A 27,604-nucleotide genomic window follows, 5' to 3' on the forward strand; every position below is an offset into this window, starting at 1 on the left:
GTATTATAACGGGCCTTCAATGATCTCAAAAAGATTGTCTAAGAATCATAGAGTTTAAGGCCAGAAGGGATCACTTGATAATCTACTCTGACCACCTGTATATCACAGGCCACCACCACCACCCAGCACTAGAACACTAAAAAGATGAAATCAAAGTAAATGAGATCCACAGAAGATTAGAATATTATGAGCCACAGGCAGAGAATAGGAGGGACTGAGGTGCACCAGTGCTCAAGGTTAATGGCAGGGAATTAAGTGAAATATACCCAGAATCCTGGCAAGTGACCCACACCCACGTGCTGCGGAGGAATGCCAACTCCCTCCCTCCCCACAACATCACTGCCCATCTGACCTGAGAGAAAATTCCTTCCTAACCCCACATATGGTGATCAGTTAGATCCTGGGCATGTGAGTAAGAACCAGCTAGCCAAGCACCTGAGAGAAAGAATGCTTGGTGCATCTCAGAGCCCTAGCCCTCTCTGCCCAGTGTCCTGTCTCTAGCCATGGAAATCTCCGAGGCTTCAGAGGAAAGATATAAAAAACCCTTCCCAGAATACATTGGTGGGGGAGGGAGATCCCTTCCTGACCCCCAATGGTGAGTGGCTGAAACCCTGAAGCATGAGCTTCAGGAACATAAGACATAAATTGGAAGCGAGCTCCAGCACTGTTGAGCCCTGGTACCTACCATCACAAACAGCCCTGTCACACAACTGTATTCACAAATTTGTACAGCTCCCTCTTACAGCTCCCCACAACTTTTTTAGGGAGTCTGTTCCAGAATCTCACCCTTCTGATAGTTACAAACTTTCTTCTAATTTCCAGCCTGAATTTGTTCATGGTCCAGTTTATATCCATTTGTTCTTGGGCCAGCATTGTCCTTTAGTTTAAATAGCTCTTCACCTTACCTGGTACATATCCCTGACCCCAATGTGTTTACAGAGAACAATCATATCTCCCCTCAGCCTTCTTTTTGCTAAACAATCCAAGCTCTTCCAGTGTCCTCCCATAAGATAGGATGATCAGGGGAATGGAGAGCCTAATAGCTTTTCTCTGCAGCTGTTGTAGTTTAAATTCATCTTTCTTGAACAAGGGTGACTACAATTGTACACAGTGTTCCAAATGAGATCTTACCAGTGCCTTATACAATGACATTAATATATCACTATCACTATTGGAAATGCCTCATCTAATACATCTTAGGATCACATTTGCCCTTTTCCCCTCACAGCCACATAACATTGGTGGCTCATGGTCTTCCTGTGATTGATCCACACACTGAGGTCTCTCTCTTCCTCCATCACAAGCTGCCAGCTTGTAGCAGAAATTCTTATTATTAGACCCTAAGTGTATGAGCTTGCACTTTGTACTATTGAATTTCATCCAATTTTTGTCACTTCAGTCTTCCATATCTTTCCTGTACAATATTCCAATCCTCCTCTGTATTGATGATGCCTCCCAACTTTATGTCAGCAGCAAATGTCATTAGCACACTACCTACTTTTTGTGCCAAGGTCATTAATAAAAATATTGAACAAGTTTGGTCCCAAGACCGATCCTTGAGGAACTCCACTAGTAATCTCCCTCTAGTCTAATAATATATCTTTCAGCACAGCCGGTAGCCTTCCCCCATTTAGCCAATTCCTTATCTACCTTAGAATGCTCATACTGATCCACATTTTCTCTAATTTAACTAATGATTTCATGTCAAATGCTTTACTGAAGTTCACATATATTAAATCTACTGCACTTCCCTTATCTTAAAAATCTGTTATTTTCTCAAAGGAGAAAATCAGGTTAGCCCAGCATGGTCCACCTTTGGTAAATCCATGTTGTAGTACCCTTTAACATTTACCTGTATGAATTTAATTATTCTTTCCTTCAGAATTGTTCTAAAACCATGAACACTACTGAGGTCAGACTAACAAGTCTGTAATTGACTGCATCACTCTTTATCATTTGCTAATATAGGCATGATGTTTAGCTATTCTTAAATTATATGGTACTATAACACCAAATAGATAGTTTAATTAAAAATCCTTGCTACCAGACTAGCAATCTCATGCCCAGTTCTTTCAGTATTCTGGGATAGAAATTATCTGGTTCTCCCTGATTTGAGCTCATTAAACTCTAAGTTTTTCTTCCACCTCATATGTAGTAATTTCCATTTCTAGACACTGATTTCCATCAGCCATAACTATCTTTATACATACATTCAATATCACAATTGTTACTTAAAACTGAGGCAAAGTATTCATTTAGTTTTTGGGCCATACCTAGATTATCTTTAATTTCCTTCCCATCCACACTGCATAGCAGCCCAAAGTATGTAGCTCAAAAACTTGTCTCTTTCACCAACAGAAGTTGGTCCAATAAAAGCTGTTACTTCAGCCACCTTGTCTCTCTAATAACCTGGGACCAACATGACTACAACACTGTAAAACATCTCTTATTATTTATTTTAATTTCCTTGGCAAGAGCTAATTCAGTTTGACTTTTAGTAACTTTACTTCATTCTTACATTTTCTAACCTCCACAATGTTGTTTTCTTCGCTTACTCTTAATAAGCTCTTTGAGGTAGCTGTTCATCCCTCTGGGTCTGGAACCTTTCCCTACAAGTTTTTTTTCCTTTTTGCTTGGGATTTAAATCCTTGAGCTCTTTGATCCATCTGACTTTGTTAACTGCAGCAATTCCCTTAATTTCACAAAGTCTGCCCTTTTGAAATCAAAACTGAGTTGATTATCTGGTTTTGATTATCCTGCTATTTCACTGAAATCATGTAATCAACTCATGATCACTCGATCCAAGGTTATTTCCTACAATCAGCTCTTCTTTGATGTCCTCACTACTTACCAAGACCAAGACAAAAATGGCCATCATCTCTTGTTGGTTCAGGATGATTTGATGAAGAAAACTGTCATCTTTCACATACAGGAATAAGTGGGCTCTACCAGTATTAGCAGCATTAGAATATATAATCTATACCCAGGAAGATAAAGTCCCCTGATTATGACACTACTCAGTAGTATTTATCACTCTAATATGAGAGAGATCACTATCCATACCTGAATCTGGCCCTAGGGTCTATGGCAGATCCTTAAAATTAGCCTTACAGAACCTCTTTTACAGTTCTTCACCGAAGAGATTTTTGACCCAAACAGATTCTGTTTTGTCCATACTATCACTTATTTCTTTACAGTTTATCACTTTGTTGATGTACAGCGCTACCCCACCACCTTTACCTTTATTCTTATCTCTCCTAAACAGAAAATACCTTTCAATTCTAATATTCCAGTCATGGGTGCTATTCCACTATTTTTATGTAATCCCTGTATATCTCGTTTGACCTCCTGCAACAGTAATTCCGGTTCCTCCATTTTATTGCCCAGACTCCTTGGATTCATGTACAATTATTTCAGTTGTTCCCCTAATACCGTAACCCAATTTTCTAGCTTGTGTTGTTCCATCATCCCGTATTATATCTTCATTTAGCTGATTTTCCGGCTCCTGTGTACTGAAGCCAGGCGTGGAGACAGGGGTGGCTCCAGGCCCCAGCACGCCAAGCATGTGCTTGGGGCGGCATGCCGCGGGAGGCGCTCTGCCGGTCGCTGGGAGGGCGACAGGCAGGCAGCCTTCAACGGCATGCCTGCGGAGGGTCCTCTGGTCCTGCTGCTCCGGTGGACCTTCCGCAGGCGTGCCTGTGGAAGGTCCGCTGGTCCCGCGGCTCCACCAAAGCCGCGGGACCAGCAGACCCTCCGCAGGCACGCCTGCGGGAGGTCCACCGGAGCCGCGGGACCAGCGACCGGCAGAGCGCCACCTGCGGCATGACGCCGTGCTTGAGGCGGCGAAATGTCTAGAGCTGCCCCTGCGTGGAGATGTTAGAAGTCTCTCCCAGCCTTCTCCCCTCATCTCCTAGTTTCTTTTTTTTTTAGGAATAGGGTCTAGGAAGAGAAGATAACAATAGCTACTGAGGCAGAAACAGAAATGACCGGAGGAGGAGAGGAGAGGAGAGAAGTCAGAAGATGGTTGGACACAGAAGCTTGGGATGTACATCATCGAGTGGGTATCTTATGGAAGCTACTTATGCATGAACTATCACTAACTGTATGGGCCGTGTCTGTATTTAAATATAGCTAATATTAAACTACACACATATAAAACAATTTTTTTTGAAAATAAGGAAATTGTTCATTTTAAATCGTCAAATACCACCTTTTAAAATATCACTTTAAGGTCCAAAGAATAATTCTGACTTCAAAATACTAAATAAGTCATTGAAAAATAATCTATTTCTTCTACACTTGTGCGATGAAGTGTGGAACTGGCACATTCAACAGCACAGACTTTATCAGAGTGGATGTGATCATGTACAGAGCTACACCAAGAAAATATTTTTAGCTGGAACGTCACACCAAACTACTCTTGAATCTATTAGGATCTGCTTAGCCAAGTGTCTGCAGTGTGAACTTCAGTTCACTGATATTAGGGTGCAAATTCCTGTAATGACTGTCACAGTGATATTTTGGGGATCACCCAGCCCAATAAGGGGTTTTGTCACTGGCTGCCCTGTAACACTGGAATGCCTTAATGGTATGCTGTTATGGCTCAGATCCCTGACACCAGCACAAGATCTCACCCTGATTTCCAACAGCCTAGTTACTCCTTGTAGGGTCACTCCAACAGTCCCAAGTCTTCCCAAGTTCTGAACTACCAGACATTCAGACTATTCCCCTTTGGTTCATCACCCTCAAAGGGATTAAACCAGCTTTCCGCCCCCGCCCCCAAATCAGTTCACTTTGGCACATACATTCCACAGTTTGTGCCCCAGATGCCTGCTTGGGTAAAAATAAACAAAAAGTTTATTTAATAGAAAAACCGCAGATTCAAAGCTGAAATAGCAGCAAAGAATCCTGTGGCACCTTATAGACTAACAGACGTTTTGCAGCATGAGCTTTCGTGGGTGAATACCCACTTCTTCGGATGCAACATCCGAAGAAGTGGGTATTCACCCACGAAAGCTCATGCTGCAAAACATCTGTTAGTCTATAAGGTGCCACAGGATTCTTTGCTGTTTCTACAGAACCAGACTAACACGGCTACCCCTCTGATACAAAGCTGAAATAGTAAGGGAAGGCAAACACCTCCAAGTTACACAGAAAACAAACAAAGATGCCATCTCAGGCTTTACACTTCCATATTAGACAACTTGTATTAGGAAAGGGATTCTATTGCCTTTGAACAGTTTTCCAGTGTATGCACTAGCTATAGGAGGGATCCAACATTTCACAGACAGCTTCTTGCCAAGAGGCTGTACCTCAGTTTCTAGATGAAAACTTCAGTTTCAAGCCTCCTTTTTTAAATAGCTGCCCCTGTCGCTTTTTAAAACCCTCTCCTGGCTCAGTGACTCATGGTTATTCAGAGTCGGGAAAATTCCCTCGAATTGACAGCCAGAATACCTCCGTATCTTTCCATTAACTTTAATGGTCCACCACTGTGTTTTCCTGGGTTGCACAGCGGATTGATACTTGAGTCTAGTTTTGTGTAAACACCTGGCTTGCGAGGCACCTTTTCCTGTCTCATTGCTTGCAGCCCTGCTGTGAGGTGAAACTGAAATTGATTAGTACAATTCTCCATATACACAAATACATAAATTCATAATCATAGTCTGTATATAACTCATAATAACGAGGAAGTTCTGAGCATTACAAGCTTTCATAAAAGACCCTACTCAATATACTTCCATAGTACACTAATGCTCATTTTTGGGCCTAAACCTTCTGATGTCCTTGTAGGGTTTCTGGACCCTGACTGTCATACTAACACATGTTTAAAGGAAAGGATTTAGCCTTATAAATGACAAGGAACAATAAAGGTACTGGGCTAAAGAGATGATCCATTCTGCTTATTAAAAAAATTAGAATATTAAAACAAAGAGACAAAGGCTTTAAAAAAGTTGATCAAATCAGTTTCTATTCAATATTGTCTTTGCAAAGTAAGTAGAAAACAAAAGGTGAGCTGTTTAGTATTTTGGCAGATGGATGATGAATCTGCCAGCTGCAGCAAGTACCTACTGCAAAACTCTCATATGACAAATATAGTATGTGCCAGATGTTTTTTTTTCTGTTGAATTATACTATCGTATGCTTCAGTTACTCTTAATAATTATGCATTCTGTGGACTGCCAGTACCTGCAGCTGTCTCTCATCCTTAAAATAGGCTGCCAAACATTATAGTAGTATAGCCAAGAATAATGTTTTAGAAATGGAGGAAGCCTCCTTCAGCTAAAAATGCTGTGTAATTCAGTTAATACATTGTATGGTACATCAAAGTACACGGTTCTGGTCAACACACATATTTAGACATGAAAACTGGAGATTAGTTACACAGTAGTACAAGGACAAGTCTGAGGACTCTCGAGGAATTTACATGACTAAATGTGTTATGACACGGGCACCACAACTATGACATGGTGAATGAGAAAACTGGAACAAAGATATCTAAGGCACCTGCAGTCAAGTGAAGATAGTGTTAAGAATAAAATTAAAAGCATCATAACAAATAGACCCCTTGCCATACAGTTTGTGAATTTATGTAATGGATGATCACTACTCATTGATGAAAGCTTTAAAATAAAAAAAAATAAAAAAAAATAAAAAAGCAACTCTCCACCTTATTTGCTGAAACATAACAGATCTGTTCTCTCAGCCAGTTAGATTTCAATTCAGATAGCTACATTAATGCAATGTTAAAGTTACAAATGTAATCATATAACTAAGAATCTCACAGCAACTTGTCCCCATATTATATTTTTTCATATTGAGACTGCTAAATGCATGTGTCAATACGTACAGTATATGTACCACTAGAATTTTTTTTCATTGACTGAAAATTGTGACTTTTACAGTTTCATGCAATTTTAAAATAAATTCCTTTTATAAAGAAAAAGACAGCTTGTGCTTAATGATGCTAGCATTAAATGGCTCTTGTTAGCTTTGTAGATAAAAATTTCATTCAAAAGAAAAAAGCTTAGAGATAAATATTATTGCTCTTGCTCAGGTTGAATAATACCTTTACTCTGCAATCATCTATGGATTTCAGTGTGATTACTGGCAGACTAAGGCCTGGTCTACACTACGAGTTTAGGTCGAATTTAGCAGCGTTAAATCGAATTAACCCTGCACCCATCCACACAATGAAGCCATTTACTTCAACATAAAGGGCTCTTAAAATCGATTTCTGTACTCCTCCCTGACGAGGGAAGTAGTGCTGAAATCGACATTGCTGGTTCGAATTAGGGTTACTGGGGATGCAATTTGACGGTATTGGCCTCCGGGAGCTACCCCACAGTCCACCATTGTGACCTCTCTAGACAGCAATCTGAACTCGGATGCACTGGCCAGGTAGACAGGAAAAGCTCCACAAACTTTTGAATTTCATTTCCTGTTTGCCCAGCGTGGAGAGCTGATCAGCACAGGTATCCATGCAATCCGAGAATCGAAAAAGAACTTCAGCATGGACCGTATGGGAGGTACTAGATCTGATCACTGTATGGGGAGATGATTCTGTGCTAGCAGAACTACCTTCCAAAAGACGAAATGCCAAAACATTTGAAAAAATCTCCAAGGGCATGATGGAGAGAGGCCACAATAGGGACTCACTACAGTGCCGCGTGAAAGTTAAGGCACTCAGACAAGCATACCAGAAAGCCAAAGAAGCAAACGGATGCTCCGGGGCGGAGCCACAGACATGCTGCTTCTACGCTGAGCTGCATGCAATTCTGGGGGGGCCACCACCACTACCCCCCCCCGACTGTGGATTCCGAGGAGAGGGTACTCTCCACCATGACTGAGGATTTTGTGGACAGAGAAGATGATGATGAGGAGGACGAGCTTTCAGAGAGCACACAGCACACCGTTCTCTCCAACAGCCAGGATCTTTTTCTCAGCCTGACTGAAATAGCCAACTGACCCTCCCAAGGTGGTATCCCAGACCATGAAGCCAGAGAAGAGACCTCTGGTGGGTGTACCTTTGTAAATATAAAATTTGGCTTAAAAGTAAGCGTTTTTTAATGATTAATTTGCCCTGAGGACTTGGGATGTATTCGCGGCCAGTACAGCTATTGGAAAAATCTGTTAATGTGTCTGGGGATGAGCAGAAATCCTCCAGGGACATCTCCATGAAGCTCTCCTGGAGGTACTCCAAAAGCCTTTGCAGAAGGTTTCTGGGGAGGGCAGCCTTAATCCGTCCTCTATGGTAGGAGACTTTACTACACCATGCTAGTAGCAAGTAATCTGGTATCACTGAATGACAAAGCCTGGCAGCGTATGGTCCCGGTGTTTGCTGACATTCAAGCACATCCGTTCTTTATCTCGCTGGGCTATCCTCAGGAGAGTGATATAGTTCATGGTAACCTGGTTGAAATACGGGAATTTAATTAAGGGGACATTTAGAGGTGGCCGTTCCTACTGGGCTGTTTGCCTGTGGCTGAAAAGAAATCCTCCCCACTTTTAGCCAAGCCAGTTTTTAAACGATATTGACTTTATTTCCTTTGCAAGCAAGCTGTGATCGAAGGGGGGAGGGTGAGTGGCTTACAGGGAATGAGTCAATCAAGGGAGCGGGTTTTCATGAAGGAGAAACAAACAGAACTGTCACACTATAGCCTGCCCAGTCATGAAACTGGTTTTCAAAGCTTCTCTGATGCCCAGCGCTTCCTGGTGTGCTCTTCTAATTGCCCAGGTATCTGGCTGTGTGTAATCAGTGGGCAGGCGATTTGCCTCAACCTCCCACCCCGCCATAAATGTCTTCCCCTTACTCTCACAGATATTGCGGAGCACACAGCAAGCAGGAATAACAATGGGAATACTGGTTTGGCTGAGGTCTGAGCGAGTCAGTAACGTGCGCCAGCGTCCCTTTAAACGTCCATATGCACATTCTACTACCATTCTGCACTTGCTCAGCCTATAGTTGAACAGCTCCTGATTACTGTCCAGGCTGCCTGTGTATGGCTTCATGACCCATGGTATTAAGGGGTAGGCTGGGTCCCCAAGGATAACTATAGATATGTCAACATCCCCAAAAGTTATTTTCTGGTCTGGGAAGTAAATCCCTTGCTGCAGCCGTTTAAACAGACTAGTGTTTCTGAAGACGCGAGTATCATGAACCCTTCCCGGCCATCCCACATTGATGTTGGTGAAATGTCCCTTGTGATCCACCAGTGCTTACAGCACCACTGAAAAGTACCCCTTGTGGTTTATGTACTGGCCACCCTGGTGGTCCGGTGCCAAGATAGGGATATGGGTTCCATCTATCGCTCCACCACAGTTAGGGAATCCCACTGCAGCAAACCCATCTTCTATGACCTGCACATTTCCCAGAGTCACTACCTTTGGTAGCAGCAGCTCAGTGATTGCTTTGGCTACTTGCATCACAGCAGCCCCCACAGTAGATTTGCCCACTCCAAATTGATTCCCAACTGACTAGTAGCTGTCTGGCGTTGCAAGCTTCCACAGGGCTATCGCCACTCACTTGTGAACTGTGAGAGCTGTTCTCATCTTGGTATTCTGGCACTTCAGGGCAGGGGAAAGCAAGTTACAAAATTCCATGAAAGTGCCCTTACGCATGCGAACACTAAACACTAAAACATGAAGCTCCAGAACTTCACTAAAACTGACTACAACTAACTATGTACAGATGTAAGAAAAAGACCACCATTGAGAAAGCTTGCCAAAGCAAGGAGCAGTTCCAGCGACTGTTACAGGCAGTAAGGAGGAACTGAGGGCCGTGGAGTTTGTTGGGTGTTTTATACCAGCACTATAGTCGCAAGGCAGCAGAGGGTACTCGAGCTGCCCTGACCGGTACCACTGAGGGAAACATTTCTGGTGACTGTTATTGGGGTGCGCACACACTTGGCGTGGAATGCACAAGTACAATCACTCAAAAAATCAAGAACAGCTGCACAGATTATTACAAGTCTGGTGGGACAAACGCAAATAAAGAGTTAAATATTTATGACCGATAAGAGAAGGACATAACATTAGTCTACAAATATCTGAAGGGTGAAAATAGGGAGAGATAAGGAATTATTCTGGATAGAAAAGGGCAAAATTACTACGAGAAAATGAATGAAATTAAGACAAGGAAAATTAGCCTGAATTTCAGAAAAAACTTCCTAAGAATCAATGACAATTAAACCGTGGAACTGTCCTCTCAGGTAGAAGATGGAAACTCCATTACCTGGGGTATTTAAAATTAGACTGGACAATTCAATAGTAAAAGTACAGAAGACAACCATTCTGCACTGGAAAGGGGGTGGACGAGGTGACCTAATAGCTCTACACACATACTTAACTTTACTCTTGTGAGTAGTCCCACTGACTTCATAGGACTAATGCATGAGTAAAATTAAACAGGCATGTGTTTGCAGTATCTGCCCCAAATATCTATAACTCGCCAACTAGTTTTAATCACAAATTACAAAATGGTTAGATTAAATTTATTTCTACAAAAAAAAGTCAAGAATTCTACTGTGGGACTTGATTAAAAGCAATGTTTTCTCCAGTGTTGTGACATCACTGGCATTTTATTTTTGTAGCTTTTTAAAAAAAAAAAACTTAGGTAATTTACCCTTCAGTAGTAGCTGATGGATCATGAAAAACAAAAGAATACAGTTAGAAACTATTTTAAAAATCACACAGCTGTTATTTTCTGTTCTTTCCTGATTCTTTATTACTAGAGTAATTGTCTGGAAACAGAATCTTTATTATGTTTTCTGGTTCTTCTGCTTATTCTTCACCTGAAGTCATGATTTTGTCTTTTTGACATTATAATTATCACTGCAGAAATAATTGTGTGTCATGTCACAAATAGAGGATTGGGATTTAAAAGTGAGGCATGTGGAGTTCCTGTTTCATGCAAATGTCCTAAGCAATAAAACCAAAGGGAAAGAGAATTACTGGAAATAAGCAGAACTGTCTGTAAACGTTAACATTTTCAGGAGATGAAACTGGGTCTTTATCCTGAATAATGGATCTAAGTCTATTTATATCATACTGTTTATTATGCACAGATTCAAATAGTATATTTGTAAAAAGATAAAGGCAATTAAAGCCGTTGGTGCTGGGAGTCAAGGTTTTCTGTTGCCAGCTATAGACACAAAAATTAAGTAGCATTTACCACCAGCAGCTCTAAACCACTGGTGCTAAGTGGTAAGAAAGGAACACCCCCCACTGAAATCAATCAATAGAGGGCTACTGCTTTCAATTCCTTAGGAAGCTGTCTGACTATTCCTTGCTTATTAGAAGGAATGATCAAAATGACTGCACACTTTTCACACATGCAAGCTAGACTGAAATTCAACTTTTGGGGACTGGAAAAGTGACATATGTGATATAATCAGAGTAATGTAACCACCTTTGCAGATAGATCTTGGTTAGATTTGGCTTAAGCATTCAGTTACAAGTAAACTGAACATCTTAGTTTGGTTCTAGTAATTTATTCATGTCATAAAACCACCTATCTTTAAACAACATGCAGTTTTTGCTTAAGGGAGACTTGGACAAGATACAGAGCCAGTCTCTTATTCCTGGCCCCAAACCTAGCTTAATTCTTTATAAGTCCTAAAATATAGTACATTTCTCTCCAACTTAAAATTCATAATATCACCATTATTTCCAGTTAGAGTAATGTATATTACATATATAGTGTCAAAACTGAACTAGGAACTTTATAGACAATGAAATTTTTTGCTCTAAAAAGCTTACAAATGTTTTAATAAATGTAAATATTGTATGTTTTTTCACTTTGTGACTGCTGATGTGGAAAGCAGTAGCCCTCAAAATGTTATAGCTTTGAAAGTTCCCACTAACTGACACACTGGAAGCATGTCTCCAGAGTGAGAATCACATAACTTGTATTACTGGAAAATGGTCGTTCTATTTATTTTCATGACTTAACAGTCACACTTTTTCATTCTCTTTCATAATCAGTTTATAAATATAGGAAATGCTTATTACATATTGCAAAGTTCACTGTATTTTGATTTTGCTTTATTATACTTCAATTATAGTTATCCAAATGCATCTATAAACTGAAGCTCTCAAGTCAGAATTACACCACTGTGCATTTTGCAGAACCATTTTGCCTTTTTAAAGTAATAAGACCAAAAATGGTCATAAGATATTGCCAAGCATAATGTTTTTATTTGGAAGCATGACCTTTGTTGTAAGAAGCACTGACCTTCTTAGCTGCCTCCAAGATGGACTTTTGGCATTAGTATATTGAAACAGTCCTAGCTCCTTGCTCTCATTCTGGGCCAAGGTGAAACCCAATATCAGTAATCTTCTTTTAAGAAGTGTACAGTATCTTTAGATGATGTCTGCTTGCTAATTTACTTCACATCATAAATGAGACACTACCGTGTTCTTATTGAATTCAGTCTACATATATTCACAATGCTATCCTCTAATTTATAAGTGCTTTGCCACAAACCCAAGTTGAGCTTTGAAGAACAGTGATGATCATGAGCTCAGATTGAGCAGAATCCTGAGTATTTGAGAAATCCTAGATCATTTTTCATTGAGGTATAAAAATATACTTGCCAAACAATATCATGTATTTATATAAATTCTTTCACTGAAATAACCAACCTGAGAAGGTATCTAGTATTATTTTAAATAGTCTCACCTGGTTTTTCACTTTCAAATTCCAAATCCTCTTTTTTGTCCATATAGCTTACTTTTTAAGTTAGGAAATGAAGTAGCATCAGTAACGCTAAAAGTCTCATTTATTGTTAATATTTAAAAAATTTTTGGATTTGTTCTACATACTGAGAACACTGTGGACCGAAAAGAGGATAAACAAGTGACACTGAAGCAACGGAAAATTAAGTAGCTGCTGCTGGGAAATAAGAGGAGAAGCTGAAATATTTCAAATACCTGGAAAGGCGAGACTGAGATCACATGGAGAAAATTCTGTAATGAACATTGCCAGGATTCAAGGCAAAGGAATGGTATAGGAAACTCAACCATCAGCAAATGGGTCAGTGACTCAGTGAAGATAAACATTGTGTAATAGTGAGCTTTGGTGAACTGGGGTATAGAAAGGCCATAGAACAGTATGTTTTTGTAAAGGAGGTTGCAAATTAATGAGAAACACAAACTTACCGAACATTATATAGCACATTAAAAAGAAATCATCTAACTTTTTATAAGAAAATTCGATTCGATGCCACCATTAACATGATCTTTTTATTCTCATATATATAACTGAGCCTCAAATGTCAAACACAAATTTCTCAAAGTGCCAAGATATAGCTCATACTATCCTCAAAACACAGTGAATATCTGCTAGGAAATACTGCTAAATATAAAGTGTTTTCTGTTCAGTAACTGGTTTATAAAAACCCAAATGGATCTGCAGCCATCTGCATGGAGGATCACAATGCTGCTGATCTATCAGATGCTGAGATTAAATCGAAATATGTTTTAAAAGCTATTTAAAGAAGGATGTTAAGGTTTGTGTAACTTCAAGGAAAACCTAACTTTGTACCAGGTGGCATGTAGCCCTTAAAATACACCTCTGCCCAGACATAACGCGACCCGATATAACACGAATTTGGATACAACGCGGTCAAGCAGTGCTCTGGGCGGGTGGGGCAGTGCACTCCGGCGGATCAAAGAAGTTCGATATAACGTGGTTTCACCTGTAACGTGGTAAGATTTTTTTGGCTCCCAAGGACAGTGTTATATCAAGGTAGAAGTGTATGGTGAGAGCTGAGTGCAGATCAACCACAAACTTGGACCTCAATCCAAAGCTCACTGAAGTCAATCCTAGCATTAACTTCAGTGGGCTTTAGACTGGGCCCTGGGTTACTATGCTAAAGGTTAGCTAGAATGAGTTTAATCACAGAGGAGTTCTGCAATGCCGCTATACTTAAGGGTGTTGTTGATTTTCCATTATATGCCTTTTTTTTTGAAGTATTCACCACTACATTATTTTACTTTTAGATGAATCAACAGTAATATTTCTTAATTCATGGCAAAGCAAGACATTTTGGCTCTCTTTTTTAAATAAGTATTTGGAATCTGTTATTTTCAAGAATTACTACTGAATAAATGGGAATTTGAGTGGGAAGTTCTGTTGGAGAAGGGCTTAGAAGGCAAGCTGCTATTCCTTAGGGGCAGTGAGTGAGTTTGTGTTTTTTGTTTTGTTTTCAGTTTGCACAGGCTGGTAGGGGGCAGTGTGCTGTGAGAGATGCAGAGTCCTGATTAGGCGATGGGATTTGCCTTATTAGTGCACCTATAAAGACAGCCAAGCAGCCAGCTAGCGGCACAAAAGCAGCAAACGGAGCTGAAAACAGGAGAGTTTGAGTGGGAGTTTTTAAGGAGAGTTTTGGGGAGAGACTGTATGATGTTCTGGTTTTGTTTTGGTGCTTATTTGTGTTTTGTATTTTTCCTAGGACAGCTACAGAGGAGGCAGTGGTAATGACCCAAAGAATGGAAGAGACAGTGAAGATGATCAGATGTGAAAGCTGCGGATTATCCTGGAGTGGGTATCTGAAAAGAGCTTTGTATGTATGAAGTGCCACCTGATAGAGCTGATGGAAGAACATCTGAGGTGTGGAGATGCAGATGAAAACTATGATTGAGTTTCAAAGAGAATTCAAGCAGATGATAGAGGGAAGGTGAGAGGACGCTGAAGAGAAGAGTCAAGACTTGCAGAGGCAAGCTGGACTGAAGAACTCTGAGGGGAGACTGCTGGGTGAGGAAAGTGGCCAGTGGAAGCACCTGACTATGAGAACCAAGCAGAGGAAAAGACTGGGGAGTGAAGAACTAGAGCTCAGGAACAGGTTTGCTGAGCTGGAGAATGAAGAAAGGGCACAGCAGGTAGTAAGTGAAGTGGGGAGGGCTAGAAAGGAGGGAAGAGTGGCTACACCTATAAGAAGAGGGGAAGAGTCAATGGAGATACCCAGAGTTTGGAACCCCATCAGGACAGTATGACTTGCAGAAGATTGCAAGGGAGAACAAAAGACAAGAGGACTTGCAGTCAGAAAGAACAGGAGGTAGGCCAGAGAATCACACCAACACCAGGTCTATGTGACTGGTGACTCTCAATTACGAAGAACAGACAGGTTTATCACCAGAGCTGATCTGTAGAACAAAAGGGTGTGCTGTCTGCCAGGACTTAAGATACAGGATCAGGACCTGAGGCTGAAGAGGATCCTAATGGGAGCAGAAAAGAATCCACTGATTGTCTTTCATGTGGGAACAAATGATACAGCTAGATTCTTGCTAGAATGCATCAAAGGAGACTATGCTAGGCTGCGGAAGACGCTTAAAGAAATGGAGGCTCAGGTAGAATCCCACTGAAGATCACTTGAGCCTCCATTTCTTTAAGTGTCTTCCCAGCCTGACATAGGAACTAGAACTACCAGTGCAGGAAGTGAAAACAGATATTATAGAGATAACAGAAACATGGTGGAAAAACAGTCATGACTGTAGTACAGGTATTGAAGGGAATGTGCTGTTCAGTGAAGACAGAAATAAAGGTAAAGGTGGTGGAGTACCATTGCATATGAATGATGAAGTAGACTGTAAAGAAATTAGAAGTGATGGAATGGATAAGACAGACTCTGTTTGGGTCAAATCACTTTGGGGTAGAAAGCTACCAGAGGTTCCCCTGGGATAGTGCTTGGTATACTACAGATAGCGTGACCAGATGTCCTGATTTTATAGGGACATTCCCAATTTTTGGGTCTTTTTCTTATATAGGCTCCTATTACCCTAAACCCCGTTCTGATTTTTCACACTTGCTGTCTGGTCACCCTAACTACAGACCCCCTAGAATCAAATATGGATATGGAGAGAGAGAGAGAGAGAGAGCGCGCGCGAGAGAGAGCTCTTTAATTTTTTTAATGAAATAAATACTACTGGGAAATATGTGATTATGGAAGGCTTTAATTTCCCAGATACAGATTTGAAGACAAATGCTACTATTAATGATAGAGCTCAAATTTTCTGGATGAGATAGCGGACAGATTTTTTTCACCAAATAGCTGCTGAACCAGCAAGAGATGATGCCATCTTAGATTTGCTTTTGGTGAATAGTGAGGACCTCATTGAATAACTGGTTGTAGAGGACAATCTTGGTTCGAGTGATCATGATCTAATTAAGTTTAAACTAGGGCTGTCAAGCGATTAAAAAAATTAATCGTGATTAATTGCACTGTTAAACGATAATAGAATACCATTTATTTGAATATTTGTGGATGTTTTCTACAATTTTCAAATATACTGATTTCAATTAAAACATAAAATACAAAGTGTAGTGCTCACTTTATATTTATTTTTGATTACAAGTATTTGCACTGTAAAAAAACAGAAGAAACTATTTTTCAATTCACCTAATACAAGTACTACGGTAGTGCAATCTCTTTATCAGTAAATTAGAACTTACAAATGTAGACTTATGTACAAAAAACGGCATTCAAAAATAAAACAATGTAAAATTTTAGAGCCTGCAAGTCTTGTTCAGCCAATCACTCAGACAAACAAGTTTGTTTACATTTGAAGGAGATAATGCTGCCTGCTTCTTGTTCACAGTGTCTCCTGAAAGTGAGAACAGGTGTCGTAGCCAGCGCTAGATGGCTAAAGATTGATATATCCTTTCATGCTTCAACCACCATTCTAGGGGCATTCGTTCATGCTGATGACGGGTTCTGCTTGATAATAATCCAAAGCAGTGCGGACTGACGCATGTTAATTTTTATGATTTGAGTTAGATGATACCAGCAGAAGGCTGATTTTCTTTTTTGGTGGTTCAGGTTCTGTAGTTTCCACATTGGAGTGTTGTTGTTTTAAGACTTCTGAAAGCATGTGCCATACCTCGTCCCTCTGAGATTTTGAAAGGCACTTCAGAGTCTTAAACCTTGCTGTAGCTATCTTTAGAAATCTCACATTGGTGCCTTCTTTGCATTTTGTGAAATCTGCAGTGAAAGTGTTCTTAAGATGAACTACTTGTGCTGGGTCATCATCCGAGACTGCTATAACATGAAATATATGGCAGAATGCAGGTAAAACAGAACAGAGGACATACAATTTTCCCCCAAGGAGTTCAGTCACAAATTTCATTAACGCATTATTTTTTTAACGAGCATCATCAACATGGAAGCATGACCTCTGGAATGGTGGCCAAAGCATGAAGGAGCATATGAGTGTTTAGCATATCTGGAACATAAATACCTTGCAATGCGGGCTACAAAAGTGCCATGTTCTCACTTTCTGGTGACATTGTAAATAAGAAGAGGGCAGCATTATCGCCTGCAAATGTAAATAAACTTGTTTGTCTTAGCAATTGGCTGAATAAGAACTAGGACTGAATGGACTTGTAGTTTTACATTGTTTTGTTTTTGAGTGCAGTTATGTTACAAAAATAATCTACATTTGTAAGTTGCAATTTCATGACAAAGAGATTGCACTACCGTACTTGTATGAGGTAAACTGCAAAATACTATTTCTTTTGTTTATTAATAATTATGTTTTTAATATTAATAATTGGAGATATACCTATCTCCTAGAACTGGAAGGGACCTTGAAAGGTCATTGAGTCCAGCCCCCTACCTTCACTAGCAGGACTGAGTACTGATTTTTGCCTAAGTGGCCCCCTCAAGGATTGAACTCACAACCCTGGGTGTAGCAGGCCAATGCTCAAACCACTGAGCTATCCCTCCCCCCGAGGGCAAATATTTTTACAGTGCAAATATTTGTAATAAAAAATAATATACACTGATTTCAATTACAGCACAGAATAGCCAGTCTCTGATTACTAGCAGCAAATATCTCCAATAGCCGGTTATGGGACACTAGATGGGGAGGGCTCAGAGTTACTACAGAGAATTCTTTCCCAGGTATCTGTGTGGTGGGTCTTTGCTACATGCTCAGGGTCTAACTGATCACCATATTTGAGTACGTCTATACTACCTGGCAGATAGCGTTGGATGTATCTGTGACTGACACCTGTACTCCACCTCGGCAGGAGTTGTAAGCGGAGTCGACTGGGGAGCTGCGGCGGTCGACTCGATGCTGTGAGGACGGCAAGGTAAGTCAAACAAAGATACTTCAACTTTAGCTGAAGTTGTGTATCTTAGTTCGACCCCCCCCCGCTAGTGTAGCCAAGGCCTTTAGGGTTGGGAAGGAATCCCTCCCCCACCCCCCCATGTCAGACTGGCAGAGATCCTGATTTTTTTTGGCCTTCCTCTGCAGCGTAGGGCATAGATCACTTCCAGGTTTAAACTAGTGTAAATGGCAAATACTCTGCTACTTGAAGTCTTTAAATCACAATTTGAGAACTTCAGAAACTCAGCCAGAGGTTATGGGTCTATTACAGGATAGGGTGGTCGGAGGTCAGACTAGATGATCATGATGGTCCCTTCTGATCTTAAAGTCTATGGATCTATGAGTCTATAAATAGTGTAATTAAATTTTCATATAAATTGCATTTCATACTACATGCCTTGGTATGGTAGCGCAGTGTGTCTAAAATATTTAAAATAGCACATACAAAAAATAGGTACATTTTATTTATGGTATTTTTAAGGTTCTTGTCAATGTAGTATCAGAGCACCAATCACATTGATATAGTGCAATTCCCCATTAAATCTATATTCTAAGTCAAACTTATTTGGGGGGAGGAACGGGGGACCAAAGAATTAATTAGTTTTCATTTTTACTGTATCTAGATCATGGTGGACAAACTGATTCTTTTATCTTCATTTTCTGAGGAGGGCTAATATATATTTATAAGCACTAACTATGAAGTGACCTCCAAAAGGTGACACTTCTTGCTGTCAGACTTAGTGCAGAATATCTGCTACAGTGACAGAGGTACTCCACATGGCTTGTGTATAGATTTACAGCTTTTAATATGGAAAGAATTGAGGTGTTTTTTTTTCCCTTTTCTGAACATTAAGGCAGTACTGTCTGATGAAATAGCTATTTTACTAGTAAATAGCATGTTAAATCTTTGCAGGACATCACCAGATGACACCACAAAGACAATCTCTCACATACAAACAGGAACATTTTCAAAATGGGATTCATATTTTTCATGAAGATTCAAAGACCACAACAGACACGACAAACAGTTTGTTATATCCCATGTCAGCAGTTTGATGAAGCTAAATCAAAGACTGAAGATTCTGACCCATTACAGCAATATTTTAACATTTCTGTCCTACTCATAACTTTGAAAGGGAAAGTGGCTATTTTCACAGATAAAGCATTCTGGGAAGAGTGAAATTAATTTTTATTCTTAAACAGGAAGGTGTGTACAATAAAGTCCAACATCAGCCAGGATGACCCATGATGCTGGATTGAGAAGAACATTTTGATTAGTTTCTTTGTTCTTGGATGTTTTTTTCCCCCTGTCTCTTTCAGCTCACATGTTGCTTTAGCTGACTGAATGGCTAATGCTCAGATGATACAATGTGCATTTACAGGGAGTAAACACCAGATTACATTAGTTTATTCACACAAATGCAATTGTTTAAAATTATCTTTCTGTAAAACACTACAAAACAAGTTTTCTCCACTACTCAAATATTTACAATAGATGATAGAAAGTATCAGCAAGAGTCAACTAATTACACACAGTCAGCTGTACAAATAAGTTAATGCATACAAACTTGGAAGACGAGATGTATTGTTCATTACACCTCATGTAAGAGCTGTGTGGTTTGATGGTTTCTTTCTGAAGTGAAACAAGATTCTCTTCCTCTAAGAAAAAACTGAAATCTTTCCAAAATACTGTATATGGTGGGTTTAAAAGCGTACATAAAGCTTACCCCTGGATAGCTATCCTAAAAATCAAACTATTTAGATCAGCATTCAGCTTGCTATCTCTGGAGGGCTAAATCTATGTGAAAAGTTTTTGGCAATACAAAATCCTGTAGTTGTAGCATTAACAACAATTTTAATCTCTCAAAAATCACTGCAAGTCTTCGATACAGATTGTGGAAGTTGCTTCATTTCCTAAACTTTAGCAACTCTCTAGAAGTATCTGTTCTCATTAACAGGTCATCTAAAATGAAATTTAAAATTCAGTGTTGTAAATCTGGCCATGTGGTGATGTTTCATACCATTAATATGTAATAAATAAGGGGCACAATCTTGCTTCAATTCAAGTCAATGCGAGTTTCGACAGTGGTTTAAACGGGAGAAGACCCAAGATGATCAGCCACACTCATGGAAGATAATGATTAACGTTAGGTGCTGAACATCTTCAATTAAAACTATGTCCACCATTGAAGCAGGATGCTTTTGAAAAATTCAAATTTCACTGAAGTTTAAAGTCACAGTAAGGTATTTTCAAAACACACATGCTAGATGTGTAAAGAGACAATGTCATCTAAGAGAAAAAAAAATCACACTGCTATTTAAAATATTTTACCCACTAAGATTACTATAACAAAGATAAGGGAGAAAAATCTAACCCACTCTGTAGGGTATAAATAACTACTCAGGTGCAGGACAGTGGAGACTCAGGGCTAAAATATAAATGTCTTTTCAGTTTCTATTGTCTATGATACTATTGGTCGTTTACTACATAGCTAAAACCCTGAAACACAATAAATACTAATAATTAAGTACATTTTTAGTGTGTCTTGTTCCATCCTCTCATTAGCCAATTTATATCTCTTCTCTTCTTGTCAAAGCCAGGCACAAATCCTGTTCTATCCATCATCCTCTCCCTCCTGCTTCTCAACAATTCTCTTACCACCGACACATTGCTTTCCTCCTTAATATACAATATTTGGCCATATAACCCTTCCCTTTCTGCTGTTTTCCTTCCACATCAATGACATACTCTGATCCTCACTTGACCTTCGACTGCTTATTGGCCAGTCTCCAAAGCCTTCTCTATTCCCAGCTATCTCAGATTCAATTCCTACTAAGTACAGCAGGAAAAAGTTAACTTAGCTCCTGTTAAACAGAAATAGCTTTGGAACAGAGTTATGCTGCCAAATGTTGCCAGTGTTAATGCGGGTCAGATAGCTTTACTGTACTTTACACAAACGAGTAGTGTTTACATGAAGACATGTTTATTTCTCTTTCTAGAGAAGAAAGCAAACAGTATGTATGTTAGCAGCAATGTATAGTTATTGTAGGACACAAACTTCTGAGGTTATTTTCCCTGTTCTAGTTGGAGACCTGGGCTCAGCTCCAACTCAGACTAAGAGCATTCTGTTTGGCAGCTAGAAAAGGTTGAATGATATTTACAAATAAAAGTTATGCTTCAAAAAATTCACCAGTTATCTATTACAAGAAGAACATCAGGAGCATTATGGCTCATTTTAGGACATGTAATTATATGTGACGAGTCTGTCGGTTAATCTGAAGTTTAAAAAACCAAGCTTGTGAACTTTTAATGTTCCCTTTTTAACGAGCTGTTAAATGAAAATGTTTTAAATTTCCCAATACCTGTAAGAGCAAAAATCTTTCCTTTTTTTAAATTTACATTTGAAATTTTTGTCTTCCTGATAAAGAATCACATTAGCATTTGTGTATACTTGAGTACATCTTGCATTTCAGAAAATGAATATAGCTATAAAAATGACATTTTAACTCTCTCATATTAGTGTACATGCATACAAACCAATTCTTTTGCTGATGTGAAAAATGAATGCACTTTATCCACATTGAAAACACTGCCTAGTATATTTTGTTTTATGTCTGTGTTATTAGGATTGACTGCATGCACTAATACACAATAACTAAGGGCACTATTCAAACATTCTCTACTTGTGGCATTTTTTTAAATATTTAAAATTAATAGACCTGTCTTTGGGGATGAAAACACCACAAGCTGAAGAATAAGACCAGGATAAATGGAGACAGTCCGATATGTTTGTTTGCTGAACTGATCAATTCACTTGTCATTTTTATCTAAATTAACATGCGTAGGCACTTGAGTGTGAGGTGAAGAGCTTAGGAGTTCAAGCTGTATCTGGAGCTCAAATACCACCCTTTGTAGGTATCCTGATGTTGCCTGTAGCCATCAACCGGCGCTGGTAAAGATGGAGTAACAGTATCACTTGGGAAAAAGAGGATGAAATCACTTCCAGAACCAATGGATCCGGTTCATCTTCATCTTCTGTATACTCAACGAGGCTGGTTGGTCTTGGCAAGGACATGGTAAGTAAGGTTCATGTTCTGATTCTGGGTGCCTAGCATAAGAATCCTAAGGGATCCAATACAGCCTGTATAACGAGGACCTCTTGACAGGGTACCACCTGTCTCTTGGAAAGTTACATCTTGTCAGAGGATGGAACTTTGATCTCTTAGGGCTTCTGTCTGGGCCTCTCTTTCTATGAGAGGGTAGAGGCTTTTCTGGAGAGACTGACTCACTGGATGAAAAAAACTGGATCCTGAGCTACTGGCCGGTCCAGTAAGGTACTGAGGCTTGCGAGTGGGAGAGGAGAGCAGCTCCATGTCCTTGGAATAGCTTCCTCCTCCAGAGTAACTATGTTTCTGAATAAAGACTAATGAGAAGAAGGGAAAGGAGGATAGGGAAGAGTAAAAATGTCATCTGTAGTTCTCAGATTGCCCCAGGGTACGAGGCAGGTCAGTTGGTAGAGCTGTTGGATCTGGTGCTTCCCTGGCCACAGTGGAAAACTGATCTGTCTGGAGCCATGACAATATTAGCCCAAAGTGTAATCTCTATGTCAAAGGGAGTGGCAGTGGATGTGTCTCTTTTGGTTTGCATGTCAGAACCGGTACCAGAGCTGACAGATCCATGTGCCTTTGTACCACTTTTTCCTGCTGAGAAGGTTTCTCCCAACTATGAAGAAGTCAGGGAGAATCTCTTTTCTTTGAGGCAGCTTTGGAAAAAGAGTTTGAGAGAGTGCCCTTTACACTCATGAGAAATCTTCTCCTTAGGCTTGGAAGTCTTAGTCTTGACTTCTGAGTTCATGCTCGGAGGGGCACTACCCTTTGACTGAGGCCAATATATCAGGGGACTCCCTGACCCAGATCTGATTGGGGTCTCATGTCCTCCTCCATCAGATATTTTATGTCTTAGCTCTCAACCCTCAAGTTCTGGGAGGGAAGGAGTGGCAAATACTGCACCTAGCTGAGATGTGAGCCCTGGGTAGACAATAAAGGCAGCACTGGTGTTTGTCACTCACTAAAAAGGAGAGGGGGCAGGAAATGCAATGCTTGAATCCCAGGACTCTAGGCATAAGCCTATTCTCCCAGGGAAAATAACGAACTATGCCAGTACTTAAGACTAAAAGAGTAAAAAAAAACCTATTTACAATATATTTACAGATTGAAGCGGTCAAAGGAAGAAGCTGTGGACACTGAATATTCTGACTCAGGCCACGAAGCAGCAGAAGGAACTGGAAAGGTGCTGGTGTGCACTTTCCGTTATACCCTCAGTTCAGAGCACAAGGAGAACAACTATGTATGTGCAGACCAATGGACACGGTTTGCTAAATATCTCTGAACTCAGGCACACAGTACGCACACATGCCCACATTTGGAATACACATAGGGACCATCACTCAAAGAAGAGGTTACTCACTTTGTGCAGTAACTGAGGTTCTTCGAGATGTGTGTCCCTGTGGATGCTCCACGTTAGCTGTTTGTGCACCCCTGCGATTGTAGTCGGAGACTTTTAGTAGCAGTGCCGGTTGGGTCACACATGCGTGGTCCATGCCTTGGGCTGCTGCAGGCAGTTAACCGACACTGTGCGACCAACCCCCACTCAGTTCTTTCTCTACTGCAGAGATTAATAAGGAAACTAAAGTAGAGGGGAGGAGGGAGGGTAGTGGAGCACCCACAGGAACACACATTTCGAAGAACCTCAATTACTGCACAAGGTGAGTAACCTTCTCCTCCTCCTCCTCTTCTTCAAGTGCTGTCCCTGTGGGTGCTCCACTTTAGGTGACTTCAGAGCAGTGCCCTCCGATGGAAGGAGGGGCTTCGGAGTTGAAGTTGTAACCTCCGATAATAGAGAGCATCCAAAGAAGGTATCAGATGTTGCCTGTTGCTCTAAGGCATACTGCTGTCTAAAAGTATGGACTGAGGCCAGGCAGCAACTCTACAAATGTCCGTGATAGGTACATTGTGCAGGGAAGCCGTGGAGGCTGATAAGGCTTAGTGGGATGTGAGCGAACCCCCATGAGCGATTGGCAGTCACACTGATGATAGAGTTTTGTGCAATTATGGATCTACGTGGCAAGTCTTTGTTTAGAGATGGTGCTCCTTTTGGAGTATTCAGTGATGGATAAAAACAGTCTGGGTGATTTATGGGATGGTTTAGTCCTATCTATATAAGAAGCCAATGCCCTCCAAACATCAAAATTATGGAGTGTGTAATGTGTTCTATCTGTGTGGAGTTTAGGGGTGTGGTCTGAGGGAGGCTTTATCCTCAAAGAAGACCATGTATGGGGGTTCCGCCATGAAAGCACACAGTGCTCCCACACGTCTGACAGATATCACTGCCAAAAGAAATGCTACTTTCGTAGAACAGTGTAGCAGTGATTATGTCGTCCTGGGTTCACATGGGGAAGAGGTGATGATTCGAAGGACCAGGTTCAGGTCCCATGGTGTGGTAGGCTCATGTAGTTCAGGGTAGGCATTATTGAGTCCTCTGAGGAAACATTGGGTCAGTAGATGGGTAAAGATGGGATGGCAATCCATCTTGGGGTGGAATGTTGTGATGGTAGGTAGATGGACCTTTATTGAGCTCATGGATAGGTCTCACCATTTGAGTTCTAATTGGTAACGCAGTATAGAGGGTAATGTCCCTGGAATGGAAGTCATCCGTTTTAGTTGGCACCAGGCCTTAACTCGTCGCCCCTTCAGGGTGTATGTATGATAGTTCATTTCTGTTCAGCTCTGTAACTATATTTTGTACCTCCTCTGAACAGGTCAGTTCAGGTTCTGTGAACCATGGAGGAGCCATGCTTCTGTGGATGCAGGACGCGGCCTGAGTCCTGGGACACCAGATGAGACAGAAGTGGGAGTGCAATTCATGAATGCATGATCATGCTGAGGGGGTAAGGATTCCATAGTTTGGCAAGACCATGATAGTAGAATTACTGTGGCCCATCCGGCCTGATCTTGTAGATCACTCGGTTCAAGAGAGGAATAGGAGGGAAGGCATAGAGAAGGGGAGCATTCTACTTGAGGAGGAATGCATTGCCTAACGACTGCACACCGAGACCTGCACTGGAATAAAAATGAGGGTGTTTGGTATTTTGTGCAGTAAATAAAAAGGTCTACTGAGGGGAACCCCCAGTGTTGAAACACACGCAGGAGTACTGTGCTGTTGAGCTCCCTTCACGGTCCTGAGAAATTTGTCTGCTGAGGGTATCTGCTGCAGTGGTGTGGATACTGTGTCTGATGCACCATCGTCAAGGTTTTATGGCTTGTACACAGAGGTACTGTGAGTGTGCTCCCCCATGTCTGTATATGTAATACATACAAGGTAAGGCTTCAAATAGCCTTGTCCTTGATGAGTGGCAGGAATTGGGAGCAAGTGTTGTGGACAGCTTGAAGATCCAATAGGTTTATATGTCAAAGGGATTCCACAGGGGACCAGCAGCCCTATACAGAATGTAGGTGCAGGTATGCTCTGCATCCCAGGAGTGAGGCATTTGTGGTCTGCATATGTTGGTCAGTTTTGCCCACCAGAGAAAGGTGTCCTTTATTTTGCCTGATATCGTGAGGTGCTTGTTTATGCTGTGTCTGTGTGGAACAAAATTGATACGTAGCCTTCCTTGTATGCAACAGATGTATAATCTGGTGTGTCTGACAGCAAATGTTGTGGCTTCCATGTAATCAAGGAGTTGGGGGCAAGTCCTGGCAGATATCTGTGGGCTATTTCATGCAGTGGGTATGAGGCTAGGGTGACCAGACAGCAAATGTGAAAAACTGGGACAAGGGGTGGGGGGTAATAGGAGCCTATATAAGAAAAAAAGACCCCAAAATCAGGACAGTCCCTATAAAATTGGGACATCTGGTCACTCTATATGAAGCTGGTGTCTCGGTAGTGAGGCTATAACCTCGATAAAGTTGAGTTGGGCCTCAATGAAGTCCAGCTTTTGCACTGTTGTTAGAGTGGGCTGGTAGTATTTATTAGGAAGCCCAGATTCATGAAGTACAGCAGGAAAAAGTTAACTTAGCTCCTGTTAAACAGAAATAGCTTTGGAACAGAGTTATGCTGCCTCTTCGGTGGCTTGCAATGCTGTCTGATGGGTTGATGCTTTTAGCAGGCAGTCGCTTAGTGTATAGTGTGATCCTCTTGAATCGTTGTGTTTCTGACGAACTTGTTGAATTATTGGAGGTTGAGCATTGCTCTAAATCCACCAGAGTTCTTGTTAGAGGAAGTTGATAGATTGTTGTCCCGTCAGGGCCTGTGTCTGCAACCCTGTGAGTCAAATCACCGCTGTTGTGAATACATTGGCCGGTGGTATCACTGGGATGTAAAGTAATTCCTCTGTTTCCTCTTTGGTTTGGGATTATAGGCTCCCAAGGATCGGAGAGTCGCTCGTGAGTCTGTAAGTGAGTGGAGTGATTCATCTGTCTTTCTGGCAGATAATTTTGGCTGGCAAGTCTTCCACCGTGAATTGCACCTCTTCGGGTAAGCCAGAAAGATAGAGCCATGAATTTCTCATTACAACCACCGTCGACACAGATGTTGCAGCCCTGTCCTCAGAATCAAGTGCTGTGAATTGTTCTCCCTTGTCCTTGGCAATAAAATTAATCAATTCGGACATTTTTGTGTAGTTTGTATAGTTGTATTTTGTTAGTAATGTTGCATAGTTGGCTATGCGGAGGTGAGGGGTAGCCAAGGAGTAAGACTTAATGCCAAAACTGATCAAGTCTTTTCCAGTCCTTATCATGAGTTGTGTTTCAGGGTTGTTGTTGCATGCCACATCACTGGACTGCGCCTATCACTACGAAATTAGGCACTGGAAGCGAAGTCGACGCCCTTTGTTGGTACACACCTCCTGTCAGACCTTCCACTGGCAGACCTTACAAGGTCCATCAGCGCTTCATTCATGTGAAGGGCAATTTTTTTTTCTTTTAAACGAAGGAGAAAAGGGAAACAAGCTAAGTAGCTGCTAATAAGGAAACTAAAGTAACTGACTGTAACTAATTAACTACAAAGTAGTGAGGCACTGCTGATTGCTCTGACTTGTAGCCAAGGGCGATAGAGAAGAGGGGTTGGTTGCACAGCGTCGGTTAACTGCCTTCAGCGGCGTGACGCAGAGACCAAGCATGTGCGACCCAACCAGCACTGTTACTAAAAGTCTCCGCAGGGGCGCATGAACACCTAAAGTGGAGCACCCACAGGGACAGCACTTGAAGAAGAACTATTTTATATATATATATATATATATATATATATATATATATATATATATATATATATATATATACACACACACACACACACACACACACACACACACACACACACACCGATGAGAAGAAATAGAACAGCAGAGCTGCTATTTCCACAACTTCAGAAACCACTATCTACAGAAGACATGTCATTTTCTTCTCATGCTACATTTGGCTGCTAGGTTCAGGAGACCCT

The 27,604-nt window shown here is 40.9% G+C and overlaps 1 protein-coding gene across 8 annotated transcripts in view; it reads right to left on the reverse strand.

The window, feature by feature from the left end:
* Window positions 1–27,604, reverse strand: part of SCLT1 (sodium channel and clathrin linker 1) — a 131,860-nt gene that overhangs the window by 48,724 nt on the left and 55,532 nt on the right. Inside the window, exons 20-21 of one of the 8 annotated variants that reach the window (XM_045018089.1) lie at window positions 17,974–18,075; window positions 10,899–10,917 (exon numbers count right to left, since the gene is read on the reverse strand). The exons of 6 other annotated variants lie outside the window; for them this stretch is intronic. In XM_045018089.1, coding sequence (XP_044874024.1) covers window positions 10,905–10,917; window positions 17,974–18,075 — 115 coding nt within the window. In that variant the 3' untranslated portion in view covers window positions 10,899–10,904. Of the gene's footprint in view, window positions 1–10,806; window positions 10,918–17,973; window positions 18,076–27,604 lie in introns of those variants that run through there. One more of the 8 variants, XM_045018090.1, reaches the window with a different exon arrangement.

Source organism: Mauremys mutica, chromosome 5 (assembly GCF_020497125.1).
Source record: "Mauremys mutica isolate MM-2020 ecotype Southern chromosome 5, ASM2049712v1, whole genome shotgun sequence".
In the NCBI taxonomy this organism is placed as follows: Eukaryota; Metazoa; Chordata; order Testudines; family Geoemydidae; genus Mauremys; species Mauremys mutica.